A 13,290-nucleotide genomic window follows, 5' to 3' on the forward strand; every position below is an offset into this window, starting at 1 on the left:
CATCTGTTTACATGGCAACAAGTTGAAAATGTCTGCACACCAGGAGCCTGCGTCATGAAGTTCAACATAGTCTCTGAACTGAGCTTAAAGGAGACCTATTATCAACCGTTATGGCGTTTGTGGTTCGAATAGTCATGACTGCTTTCCCAAGATGGCGTGAACGGTACTGTCTTTATAAACTATCTTTTTAATAAACTGTCTGTACACTTACAAAATCCTCAATGCTTCTGTTTACATGTAGGGATCCTCATTATGCTACCGTGGAAGTGTGGTGATATTTTGAGCCTTGTTAGTGGTGTAGAAATAGAGATTTGTTGTTACTTTACCCTTTGCCCCGACGACTAGCGTTACAAGCTTATTAGCGGTTTGCGCTAAAACTGGTCACATTGGATTGGCATGAAAACATATCCCAGAGAACGGTCGACTCGGTACACGTGTGTTATTAACCCCCTAGGTTCATTTTGTGCTGGATTTGTCCTTTAAGCTCAAAGATAGCTGGGTAACAGCGTGATACAGGCCCCTGGTTGGAGTTCAAAGTTCATGATCAGTTTTCATGGCAGCAAGTTGGAAAGCTTCTCCTACCTGGAGCTGGGATTGAGACATGCAGATTCCTGACAAAATAAAGCTTTGACTTCTTTTTTTTTTTTTTTTCATGATTTCCTTTCATCGTCAGATGAGAAGTCGTCGGCTGTAAACACAAACGTGAGCAAAGATCTCACCAGCTGCCAGCAGAGTGAAAAAGGATGTAACAAAACGGTTTGTGCTCGGTCCTATAGCTTCCTTTTTCATTCAGCAGGAATGTCCGGCTGAAGCTTGACAAGATTAGAAGATTGAAGTAAGCAAGAGGAATGCTTCGTCTTTGTGCGCTAGCGGAGAGTGTTCTCTGCTCTCACGACCTCCCCGATTGTGACGGAGACCAGATTTCATCCTGAGAGTCCGAGTCGTCCGCTCCGAACCCGGATTTTCCGGACCGGGCTTGGGCACGCGAACCGGCTCCGTTGATGTCGGCCAGCGGGACGTAGGAGTAGTCTCGGCGCTCGGGGAAGTGAGCGGCGGCCGCGCCGCGACACGCCCGTACGAAGTGGAGCAGCAGGCTGGCTGACAGCAGAGAGGCCAGCGTGGAGGTGATCAGCAGCCAGGAGAACCTGAGGAGATGGACAAAAACATGGAGCAAAGAGTTTAACTCTCTGAGGTCTGAGGGCATTTTCCCCTAATACTGTATCTGAAGTCTCTTTTATATAGACCTTAGTGGTCCCCTAATACTGTATCTGAAGTCTCTTTTATGTAGACCTTAGTGGTCCCCTAATACTGTATCTGAAGTCTCTTTTATATAGACCTTAGTGGTCCTCTAATACTGTATCTGAAGTCTCTTTTATATAGAACTTAGTGGTCCTCTAATACTGTATCTGAAGTCTCTTTTATATAGACCTTAGTGGTCCCCTAATACTGTATCTGAAGTCTCTTATATAGACATTAGTGGTCCTCTAATACTGTATCTGAAGTCTCTTTTATATAGACCTTAGTGGTCCCTAATACTGTATCTGAAGTCTCTTTTATATAGACCTTAGTGGTCCCCTAATACTGTATCTGAAGTCTCTTTTATATAGACCTTAGTGGTCCCCTAATACTGTATCTGAAGTCTCTTTTATATAGACCTTAGTGGTCCCCTAATACTGTATCTGAAGTCTCTTTTATATAGACCTTAGTGGTCCCCTAATACTGTATCTGAAGTCTCTTTTATATAGACCTTAGTGGTCCTCTAATACTGTATCTGAAGTCTCTTTTATATAGACCTTAGTGGTCCTCTAATACTGTATCTGAAGTCTCTTTTATATAGACCTTAGTGGTCCCCTAATACTGTATCTGAAGTCTCTTATATAGACATTAGTGGTCCTCTAATACTGTATCTGAAGTCTCTTTTATATAGACCTTAGTGGTCCCCTAATACTGTATCTGAAGTCTCTTTTATATAGACCTTAGTGGTCCCCTAATACTGTATCTGAAGTCTCTTTTATATAGACCTTAGTGGTCCTCTAATACTGTATCTGAAGTCTCTTTTATATAGACCTTAGTGGTCCTCTAATACTGTATCTGAAGTCTCTTTTATATAGACCTTAGTGGTCCCCTAATACTGTATCTGAAGTCTCTTATATAGACATTAGTGGTCCTCTAATACTGTATCTGAAGTCTCTTTTATATAGACCTTAGTGGTCCCTAATACTGTATCTGAAGTCTCTTTTATATAGACCTTAGTGGTCCCCTAATACTGTATCTGAAGTCTCTTTTATATAGACCTTAGTGGTCCCCTAATACTGTATCTGAAGTCTCTTTTATATAGACCTTAGTGGTCCCCTAATACTGTATCTGAAGTCTCTTTTATATAGACCTTAGTGGTCCCCTAATACTGTATCTGAAGTCTCTTTTATATAGACCTTAGTGGTCCTCTAATACTGTATCTGAAGTCTCTTTTATATAGACCTTAGTGGTCCTCTAATACTGTATCTCTTTTCTCTTTTATATAGACCTTAGTGGTCCCTTATATAATACTGTATCTGAAGTCTCTTTTATATAGACATTAGTGGTCCTCTAATACTGTATCTGAAGTCTCTTTTATATAGACCTTAGTGGTCCCCTAATACTGTATCTGAAGTCTCTTTTATATAGACCTTAGTGGTCCCCTAATACTGTATCTGAAGTCTCTTTATATAGACCTTAGTGGTCCCCTAATACTGTATCTGAAGTCTCTTTTATATAGACCTTAGTGGTCCCCTAATACTGTATCTGAAGTCTCTTTTATATAGACCTTAGTGGTCCTCTAATACTGTATCTGAAGTCTCTTTTATATAGACCTTAGTGGTCCCCTAATACTGTATCTGAAGTCTCTTTTATATAGACCTTAGTGGTCCCCTAATACTGTATCTGAAGTCTCTTTTATATAGACCTTAGTGGTCCCCTAATACTGTATCTGAAGTCTCTTTTATATAGACCTTAGTGGTCCCCTAATACTGTATCTGAAGTCTCTTTTATATAGACCTTAGTGGTCCCTAATACTGTATCTGAAGTCTCTTTTATATAGACCTTAGTGGTCCCCTAATACTGTATCTGAAGTCTCTTTTATATAGACCTTAGTGGTCCCCTAATACTGTATCTGAAGTCTCTTTTAGTGGCCTTGACCAACTGCCACTTTGCTCGTTTGAAAGCCATGATGTCTCTCTCTCATGGGTGGGCCAAATTCTCTGGGCGGGCAAAGCAGAGAAAGGAAAGGTAACTTTCCCCTTATGACCTCATAAGGAGAAGATTCCTGATTGGTCCATCTGAGCTTTCATTTTCTCAAAGGCAGAGCAGGATACCCAGGGCTCGGTTTACACCTATCACCATTTCTAGCCACTGGGGGACCATAGGCAGGCTGGGGGAATGCATATAAATGTTAAAAAACCCTCATAAAAGTGAAATTTTCATGCCATGGGACCTTTAAGGGTAATTGCATATAACTAATCCCTGTGTGTTCTATATCAAAACGTTCAGAACAAACTCAGCTTTCTGTAAAGTGAGGCCCAAATGTGTCCCAGAGCAACGTGTAAAGAGATAATTTGGCCCTGTGTGGCTTCCCAGATCCTCATTTGCTCCTTCCCCTTCTCAACTGATTCCCTTTTTAACCTCTGATTAGCACACACACACACACACACACACACACACACACACTATACACGCAGGCAGCACAAGTCTAGATTGGCTACAACATTGACTACTTACTGATGTGTGTACCATTTCTTTGATAAATACAGTTGTTTTTTTTGCGCTTAACCACAAACTAAATTTAATTAGTAAGACAGAAATTTGAACATTTTCTACGCAATGTTGATAAATGAGGCCCCTGGAGTTTGTTTCCCAAAAATTTGCCTAACCCCAGCTTTAAGTTACTGTGGGTTGCATTTAATAAAGCTGATTAGAAACACAGTGTACATATACTGTATGTATAGAACTGCTGTGCTCTTCTACATGCCATTTAAGAAATCAGATTACTGCAGAAAGCCGGCTGTAATCTTATTACACACTGTAAGTGCATGTTAACCCAGAGCGTCTCACTTACAGATCATGCACTGCATCTGTGAAGCAGAAAACTCACTGTTGAGTGAATCTGAATTCCCATATTCATCATGCAATTAATATTTCATGATGCATATCATGTGTTACTGACTTTGTCTTTGCACATTAACGGCATATCTAGTTTTCTTTGTCTGGAAGTAAGAGAGGAGGGGGAGAGAGAGAGAAAGAGAGAGAAAGAGAGAGAGACTTTTCCATTTGCTTATATACACGTTTCAGGAAATACAGACACAAGCTGTTATATATTATAAAAACCATAAACCAGATGCTATTGATCCACCTCAATGCGTTAACATTAGTTTATGCACATCTTTGGTTATAATTTTCCTCATACTGTGAAAAATGTCTCATTCTTTAGTCATTTTTAACATTACACTGCTCTTCCCATTTTAAAAACATACATTTTTAGAGATTTTAATTAATTAATTTAAATTCTTGACTTTTTTTACTCTCTTACTGCTTTTATTGTAACGCAACGTCACACACCAAAACACCAATTCAAATTCCTCGTCTGTGAAAACGTATTTGGAAATAAACCGGATTTTGACAAACAAAAAAAAATGTGGCCAAAATGACTCAAGCCGTCTTGGTTCATCTTTCCACCATTCCAACAATCACCACTCTGGTTTGGTTGAAATAAACCCTTAATTCACCCATTTACATGTGGAGATATGCTGGCTCTATACACGCTAAAAGTCCTGATTATTTACATGGAGTCTGGTGGAGATATGCTGGCTCTATAAACACTAAAAGTCCTGATTATTTACATGGAGTCTGGTGGAGATATGCTGGCTCTATACACGCTAAAAGTCCTGATTATTTACATGGAGTCTGGTGGAGATATGCTGGCTCTATACACACTAAAAGTCCTGATTATTTACATGGAGTCTGGTGGAGATATGCTGGCTCTATACACGCTAAAAGTCCTGATTATTTACATGGAGTCTGGTGGAGATATGCTGGCTCTATACACACTAAAACTCCTGATTATTTACATGGAGTCTGGTGGAGATATGCTGGCTCTATACACGCTAAAAGTCCTGATTATTTACATGGAGTCTGGTGGAGTTTGGTGATGGTGATTTTGGGACTGTTTCATGTTAAACTAAAGAAGATCTTACTCTTTAACTAAAAGGTCTATCTCTGTAGGGATCCTTTCCATAATGTTGTCAGACACTTAATGTAAGAATAATAATCTGAGCCTGTCAGCGGCAAAAACACAACTTTTCTGACTTTGCACAAATGCCCAGAGAAATTACAACGCAGCCTGTAACGTGGCTGCCGACTGCAGCGGTCTGGCTCAATTCTGGACCAATTTTTCAAATGTTGTTCCAGTTAGTCATAAAGGCTACGTTCAGACTGCAGGCAAAAGTGGCCCAAATCGGATTTTTTTTTTGGGTCAAGTGTCAGACTTCTTCAGAAGTAGTGTGAACATTCAAATCTTGATTTTTTTCAAATCAGATTTAGACCACTTCCATATGTGGTCCGATTTCTTTTTCAAGGCGGCTGCAGTGTGAACAAGCGAGGCGGACTTGATGCGACTTTCACATCAATCTACACCGACATTTTGTCACAATTATGCGTCTTGAGAGGCGATGACAGAGATAATCAAAAGTTGCCCTCGCCTCTGCACCCACACAGACCTCCGTAGTGAATTTGCAGCCATAACCCCGCAAAACGTAGCCTAGAAATCTAGATGCACCCTAGCAGCAGCACATGTAATTTGCAGCCAAGGTCAGTCCTGCAACTCTCCGTTGGCTTGTGAGCTGGGAAAACCAAACTCTGGTCAGGCCAATCACATCGTGTATAGAGTCGGTGGGCGGGGCTTAACATAAGGACGGAAGAGTTGCGACGGTTCCGCGTGATTTCCCTGCTACTTGAAAACAAAGAAGATGGCTGCTGCTGCTGCTGGCGAACAGCTGTGTTTGGAATCAGCTTTTAGAAAAGAACAAAGAACGGCACTGAAGTGATTCTTAAAAAAGGAAGATGTGTTCGGAGTTTTGCCGCCCGGATACGGCAAAAGTTGAATCTATCAACTAGCGCTGCTCTGGTTGGTTATGAGTGCAGAGGGAATGTGAAAGACAACCGTTTATCCCGCCCCTCTGATTGAGCCCTGCCAATGGGGAGTTCCCAGACCCAACATGTGGATGTGGGTCTGGCTTGGCAGGCTATGCAAAAGGCCAAAATAGCCAATTTGTCTCTCTCAGCACCTGCTCATTAATGTCATGGCTGCCATTACACAAACATTTTGAAATAAAAGCCGAAATGCTGACTTCCTCCATGACCTCCCTAACTTCAGTGCAACAGCGTGCTGCGTCTGATGTCATTGTTATTGGTCTTTTGCACATGCGGGTCAGTTCGTAACCACAAACAGTTTACACTGGAATCTGATATAGGCCACATTTTAAAAGGTAATGTGAACATCCAAACAAAAGAAATTCGATCTGAGCAGATGATTCCATTTCATGGTTTAGAGGTTTAAAAACAACACGGTCCCCTCCTCCATCTGTGAACACCAGGGCACCTCTTCACAAAGCACTCTCCAGAAACCATAGCAACACCCCAATTCCTAACTTGCATGTGAAAGGTAAGGAGGCTAATTAATGCATCCCGTCCTTAGTGTGTCGGCCTTGTTTACATTTAAAAAGAGAGACAAGAAGCCTGGCTCTGTGTTTTGTGTTAATTAGATTAACTGGACTCCATCAATCAGAGCAGAAGACAGAACGGTCGTGTTCAGAGATGTGATTATTCCTTGTTAACCATCTCACGTCAAACTGTGAAATATAGCACCGCGGTTTGGGATTTCTCATCATCTCGCAAAAATCTGCGCTCAAGATGAGATTTAAAGCATCTGACGTACTTTTATAAACAATTCGGCAGGTTTAGCTTTAAGCCACGGTGACAGAAAGCAGACTAACAACGTGTGTTTGAGGCTAAAACAACACGAATACGTTTTAATTATTGAACGTCCATACAAGAGTTTTAGCTCCAGTAGCAGAACTAATCTCCGCCCATATTAACGTGTCTTACAACTCATATCACGCACCGTTCACACACACTGGGCATGTGTGTGAACAGGAAGCAGGTTGTCTGACGTTAATCTGCGGTTGAAAATCATGGATGTACAAGGTTGTTTTTTTCCCCCTTTAAAGTGGCCATATTATGCTCATTTTCAGGTTCATAATTGTAATTTGAGGTTGTACCAGAATAGGTTTACATGGTTTAATTTTCAAAAAACACCATATTTTTGCACATTGCTGCAGCTCCTCTTTTCACCCTGTGTCAGGTCTCTGTTTTAGCTACAGAGTGAGACATCTCACTTCTGTAAGATCTTTGTTGTCAGTCGCACATGCTCAGTAGCTAGGTAAGACTACATGCTCAATAGCTAGGTGAGGCTACATGCTCAGTAGCTAGGTAAGACTACATGCTCAGTAGCTAGGTAAGGCTACATGCTCAGTAGCTAGGTAAGGACTACATGCTCAGTAGCTAGGTAAGGCTACATGCTCAGTAGCTAGGTAAGACTACATGCTCAGTAGCTAGGTAAGACTACATGCTCAGTAGCTAGGTAAGACTACATGCTCAGTAGCTAGGTAAGACTACATGTTCAGTAGCTAGGTAAGACTACATGCTCAGTAGCTAGGTAAGACTACATGCTCAGTAGCTAGGTAAGGACTACATGCTCAGTAGCTAGGTAAGACTACATGCTCAGTAGCTAGGTAAGACTACATGCTCAGTAGCTAGGTAAGACTACATGCTCAGTAGCTAGGTAAGGACTACATGCTCAGTAGCTAGGTAAGGACAACATGCTCAGTAGCTAGGTAAGGCTACATGCTCAGTAGCTAGGTAAGACTACATGCTCAGTAGCTAGGTAAGACTACATGCTCAGTAGCTAGGTAAGACTACATGCTCAGTAGCTAGGTAAGACTACATGTTCAGTAGCTAGGTAAGACTACATGCTCAGTAGCTAGGTAAGACTACATGCTCAGTAGCTAGGTAAGGACTACATGCTCAGTAGCTAGGTAAGACTACATGCTCAGTAGCTAGGTAAGGACTACATGCTCAGTAGCTAGGTAAGGACAACATGCTCAGTAGCTAGGTGAGGCTACATGCTCAGTAGCTAGGTAAGACTACATGCTCAGTAGCTAGGTAAGACTACATGCTCAGTAGCTAGGTAAGACTACATGCTCAGTCAGGTAAGACTACATGCTCAGTAGCTAGGTAAGACTACATGCTCAGTAGCTAGGTAAGACTACATGTTCAGTAGCTAGGTAAGACTACATGCTCAGTAGCTAGGTAAGACTACATGCTCAGTAGCTAGGTAAGGACTACATGCTCAGTAGCTAGGTAAGACTACATGCTCAGTAGCTAGGTAAGACTACATGCTCAGTAGCTAGGTAAGACTACATGCTCAGTAGCTAGGTAAGGACTACATGCTCAGTAGCTAGGTAAGACTACATGCTCAGTAGCTAGGTAAGGACTACATGCTCAGTAGCTAGGTAAGACTACACTTTAATGAACAGGACAGCCAGGTGAAAAAGGGGAGAGAGAGGGGGGAGGACATGCAGGAAATCATCACAGGTCGGACTCCAACCCTGGACCTCTGCGTCGAGGCATAAACCTCTATGTATACGTGCGCCTACTCTACCAACTGAGCCAAGCAGTGGTAGGGTGGCAGTAGTCCGTAGGGACTTGGGTTGGGAACCGGAGGGTCGCTGGTTCAAGTCCCAGTACGGACCAAAGTACAGAGTGTGGACTGGTAGCTGGAGAGATGCCCGTTCACCTCCTGGGCACTGCCAGGTGCTCTTGAGCAAGGCACCGTACCCCCCCAACTGCTCAGGGCGCTGGTCCAGCACTGGCAGCCCACTCACTCTGACATCTCTCCATTTGTGCATGAACAGGTCCTGAGCAGGTCTGTGTGTATTTCAGGCCTGTGTGTAGTGATTTCTAACAGAGTATAAATTGTAAAGTTTTATGTAATCAATCAAACAGTATAAATTATTATAAATTATTAACCAGGCCATGTGGATGTACAAGTTGAAAAATACTAGGGCTGCAACTAACGATTATTTTAATAATCAATTAATCTGTCAATTATTTTTTCGATTAATCGAGGAATCGGATAAAAAAAAAAAAAAGCATTAATTTACATCAACTCAATACATACATACTTGTTGTTTTAGTTAATAGCTGTGTAAAGGTAAGTAACCCAAATAGCAGATACAGACACACAGACACACAGACACACAGACACACAGACACACACACACACACATTCATTAAATTAATACCATCATTGTAGTAAGTGCAAGTTAAGTTCGTTTATACACCACACACTAATATATTTGTCAACAATAACTGATATGGGACAAAGCACATAATATACATAACCGATTGAAAAATAAATGGGCCAAAAAAGGCGAGTGAATAAAACCGTGTCTTTAATCTTGCAAACTATACCACCCCTGCTTTATTACTGTTATTAACGAGCTAACGCTAGCTTGTCATGCTAGTCAGCTGGATAACGAGTAAACAGCAGCACCAGAAGAGCTACTGGAGGGACGGTACGTTCCTCCCTTCAGACCGGAACAGAAGGAGGATAGTGTAGTGACTTTACCCTGCTGTTGAACTGCCTTCCTCCTCATCAAGGACTCCAACAGGTTTACGTTCTAGGTGCATCACGGTGGTGCGCCCGTGCCATGCCGTGTCGCTTTTGCTTATCTTGTAATTAACACGTTTTTGATTTATTTAGTGTGAAATGCTCCCACACCTTGGATGACTTGGGTCGTACTGATTTCTCTGCCTCCGCCGAGTGTTTCAGAACAACGTTACGGGTCTCTCCGGTCTCTCTCCGTATTTCCTCTACCCCCGCTCTGCTCTTCTTTCCCTAAATTTTTTTTTATCTCCGCGACTAGGTTGCCTAATAGTTGCGCGACACAACGAATCAATGATTCAATTTGTTGGCAACTTTTTTAGTAATCGAATTTTATCGATTTCATCGATTCGTCGTTGCAGCCGTAAAAAATACAGAAAATACTTTGGAGCAAGAACAACAATGATGAAAAGTGAGAGCAGGGATTTATTAGCTTGTAGCGAGGACAAGATGGAACTGTTACTGAAAGATCTGTAAGCTACCTAACCGATAACACTGACTGATGTGCGTCATCGTTTCCAAATATCTCCGTTTGTAGCCCGTCCAGACTACAAAGCAACCCCGGAGTTTTCAAACCAAATCGGGGGCAGCAGTGTTTCCAAATGTCTCCGCTTTAGGGGCTCAGAAATGCCGGAGTAGTGTGGACGCGAGACGTTAACGTAGCTAAAGATATTAGTTTATTAACCAAAACGTAGTGTGTAGATGTAGCTTTAGAGAGCCTGAAAACACACACATGACAAAAGGTTGAATAGTGACTGTGGCTTTCACCCGTGTGTTTGGCGGAGTGGCATTCCTGTGGACAAGTGTGTGTGTGCGACATATATAAGGTAACACTAAAAACTAAAAACGTACTAGTGTAGATGTAGCCTCAGAGGTTGGAAGATAAACTGACAAACATTTGGTTGGCAGATGGAACCGTTTTACACCTCAGCTCACAAACAGTTTCTACATCTTTGCATCTGCCAAGTGTCCATCACATGAAGAAAATACTAAAGACACAAGAAATATACAGTACAGGCCAAAAGTTTGGACACACCTCCTCATTGAATGAGTTTCTTTATTTTCATGACTATTTACATTGTAGATTCTCACTGAAGGCATCAAAACTATGAATGAACACATATGGAATTATGTACTTAACAAAAAAGTGTGAAATAACTGAAAACATGTCTTATATTTTAGATTCTTCAAAGTAGCCACCCTTTGCTTTTTTTGATAACTCTGCAAACCCTTGGTGTTCTCTCAATGAGCTTCATGAGGTAGTCACCTGAAATGGTTTTACCTTCACAGGTGTGCCTCGTCAGGGTTAATTAGTGGAAGTTTTTCCCTTATTAGTAAAAAAGCAAAGCGTGGCTAAGTTGAAGAATCTAAAATATAAGACATGTTTTCAGTTATTTCACACTTTTTTGTTAAGTACATAATTCCATATGTGTTCATTCATAGTTTTGATGCCTTCAGTGAGAATCTACAATGTAAATAGTCATGAAAATAAATAAAAAAACGCATTGAATGAGAAGGTGTGTCCAAACTTTTGGCCTGTACTGTACCTTTAAACCAGTTTCTTACAGTTCTATTTTCATTTTCTCGCTCTATAGTTCACAGTCAGCATCACACGTCTAATGTGTTCTAGTCACACCGAGAGCCAAAACATGTTTGAAACCGAAAAACTGCGACCCATTTCTGAAGGGGAAGGTTTATTGAATGGACGTGAAAGATGGACAGCTGAGGCGAAAAGGTGAGAGGTCACGTGACTCGACCTTTGACACTTACTCGGTCAGAAGATTCTGCTCTCGGTGAGCTTCTTCATCTCGTCTCCACGATGTAAACATCTGTTTGGCAAGACAGTGTCCAGCTGTGGAGAGAAGAAGAAGAAGAAGAGTTCAGTCATAGTATTAAAATGTGCTTTTAGAATTTAAGTTGGCCACGTGCCTTTTCTTGGGATTTTGAAAAGGTTGTTGCAATTTCTTTTACATTATTACATGTCATTTAGCTCCCGCTTTTATCCAAAGCGACTTACAATTGCTATATATGTCAGAGGTCACACTTCTCTGGAGCAACTAGGGGTTAAGTGCCTTGCTCAGGGACACATTGGTTGATGTATCGCAGTGGGAATCAAACCCAGGTCTCCCACACCAAAGGCACGGGTCATATCCACTGCGCCATCACCACCTCCATGCGTTGTCTTCCTGTCGACCGTGCAACGTTGTGTTTTTCTGGGTCGAAATTTCAACATTTTGTCGTTCTTTTTCTACACTTTTCTCGACATTTTTGTCAACTTTTTTTGTTAATTTTTCCAAATTTTTGGGTCACTTTTTTGTCAAAAAAGTTTTTGTCAACCTTTTGTGATGTTTTTGATGGGGTTTTTGTTGTTACTTTTTCCAGATTTTTGGGTCACTTTTTTCAGCGTTTTGAAAAGAAATGTTTTTGTTTTTTCGATTTCTGCGTTTTTGTAGCTTTTTCCAACATTTGTCACTTTTTTCCAACGTTCTTTTGCCATAGTTCTGATATGGAAAGTTTTTGTTAACGCTTCAAATTTGACCGGAGGACAACAGGAGAGTTAATACAGAGGAAGTTTTTTTGGATTTGTTTTGCAAATCACACGCGCACTTCCAACACTTTCTAAGACACACACACACAGGCTGATACACACACGTTTGTAGGGCTGTCCTTAATTTAAGAAATTCTAAGATGACTAACACTCATATTTTGTCGATTAGTTGATGTAAAACTCAGATCTGTAAAACTGAGTTTCTCCACAAAGAATCACGCAAAAGCAACACATTAAATCTTGTGTTTACCAGAGACGTGGTCAATAGTTTCTTAGAAATGAGTCGTTCAGCATGAGAAAGCATAAAACGTGACTAATGGACTAAAGAAATCTTAGTTGACTGAGACCAAAGCCACCGATTAGCTGACTGATGGACTAATCGACTAAGAGGGGGCAGCCGTACAAGTTTGAAACTTTATTTTGCTCTCTGTGTTTCTATTCTAAGATGCTGTAACGGTAAGCCATCCACCCAGCAAGTACATGATTGGAGGTTGATGGGGAAAGCCTGTAGCAGACAATAACGTAATTAAATATCCAATATCAGATCAGTGCATCTATTTTAGGGAAGAGGAAGAGGAACCAGTTGAGATGCTGCAGGTAGATAAAACACACCTTTACTGCTGGATGAATGAATGAAGACAAAATATAACTTCATCCCGTTTAAAGTAATAACCGCCGTGTGAGCCGTGAGTGTAACGGTGTAGAGCTGCAAAGATTCATCGATTAATCAATTAGATGTCAACTATTCTGCCCTACAAAAGGCAAAAGACCCTAACTCACCAGAGTGTAGAACTGAGAACAATGACTTCAAAGTTTTTTAAGTTGTCCAGCCCAATGAATTATAGGTAGGACACTGGAAATCTGGCAATTAGATGCAACACTTCTCTCTGATTCTCCGAAAACGGAACTGAAACATCGCCGCAAGGGATGCTAGTTAACACTACACTCGACAGCAGCTAACGTTAGCCTACCGTTAGCTAGCAGCTGG

The 13,290-nt window shown here is 41.3% G+C and overlaps 1 protein-coding gene across 1 annotated transcript in view; it reads right to left on the reverse strand.

The window, feature by feature from the left end:
- Positions 1-412: 412 nt before the first annotated feature.
- nagpa (N-acetylglucosamine-1-phosphodiester alpha-N-acetylglucosaminidase) overlaps positions 413-13,290 on the reverse strand; it is a 48,664-nt gene continuing 35,786 nt past the window's right edge. The window contains exons 11-12 of the mRNA XM_028580615.1: positions 11,525-11,606; positions 413-1,145 (exon numbers count right to left, since the gene is read on the reverse strand). Of these exons, the coding sequence (XP_028436416.1) occupies positions 890-1,145; positions 11,525-11,606 (338 nt within the window). The 3' untranslated portion in view covers positions 413-889. The remainder of the gene's footprint in view (positions 1,146-11,524; positions 11,607-13,290) is intronic.

This window comes from Perca flavescens, chromosome 6 (genome assembly GCF_004354835.1).
Source record: "Perca flavescens isolate YP-PL-M2 chromosome 6, PFLA_1.0, whole genome shotgun sequence".
Lineage (NCBI taxonomy): Eukaryota > Metazoa > Chordata > Actinopteri > Perciformes > Percidae > Perca > Perca flavescens.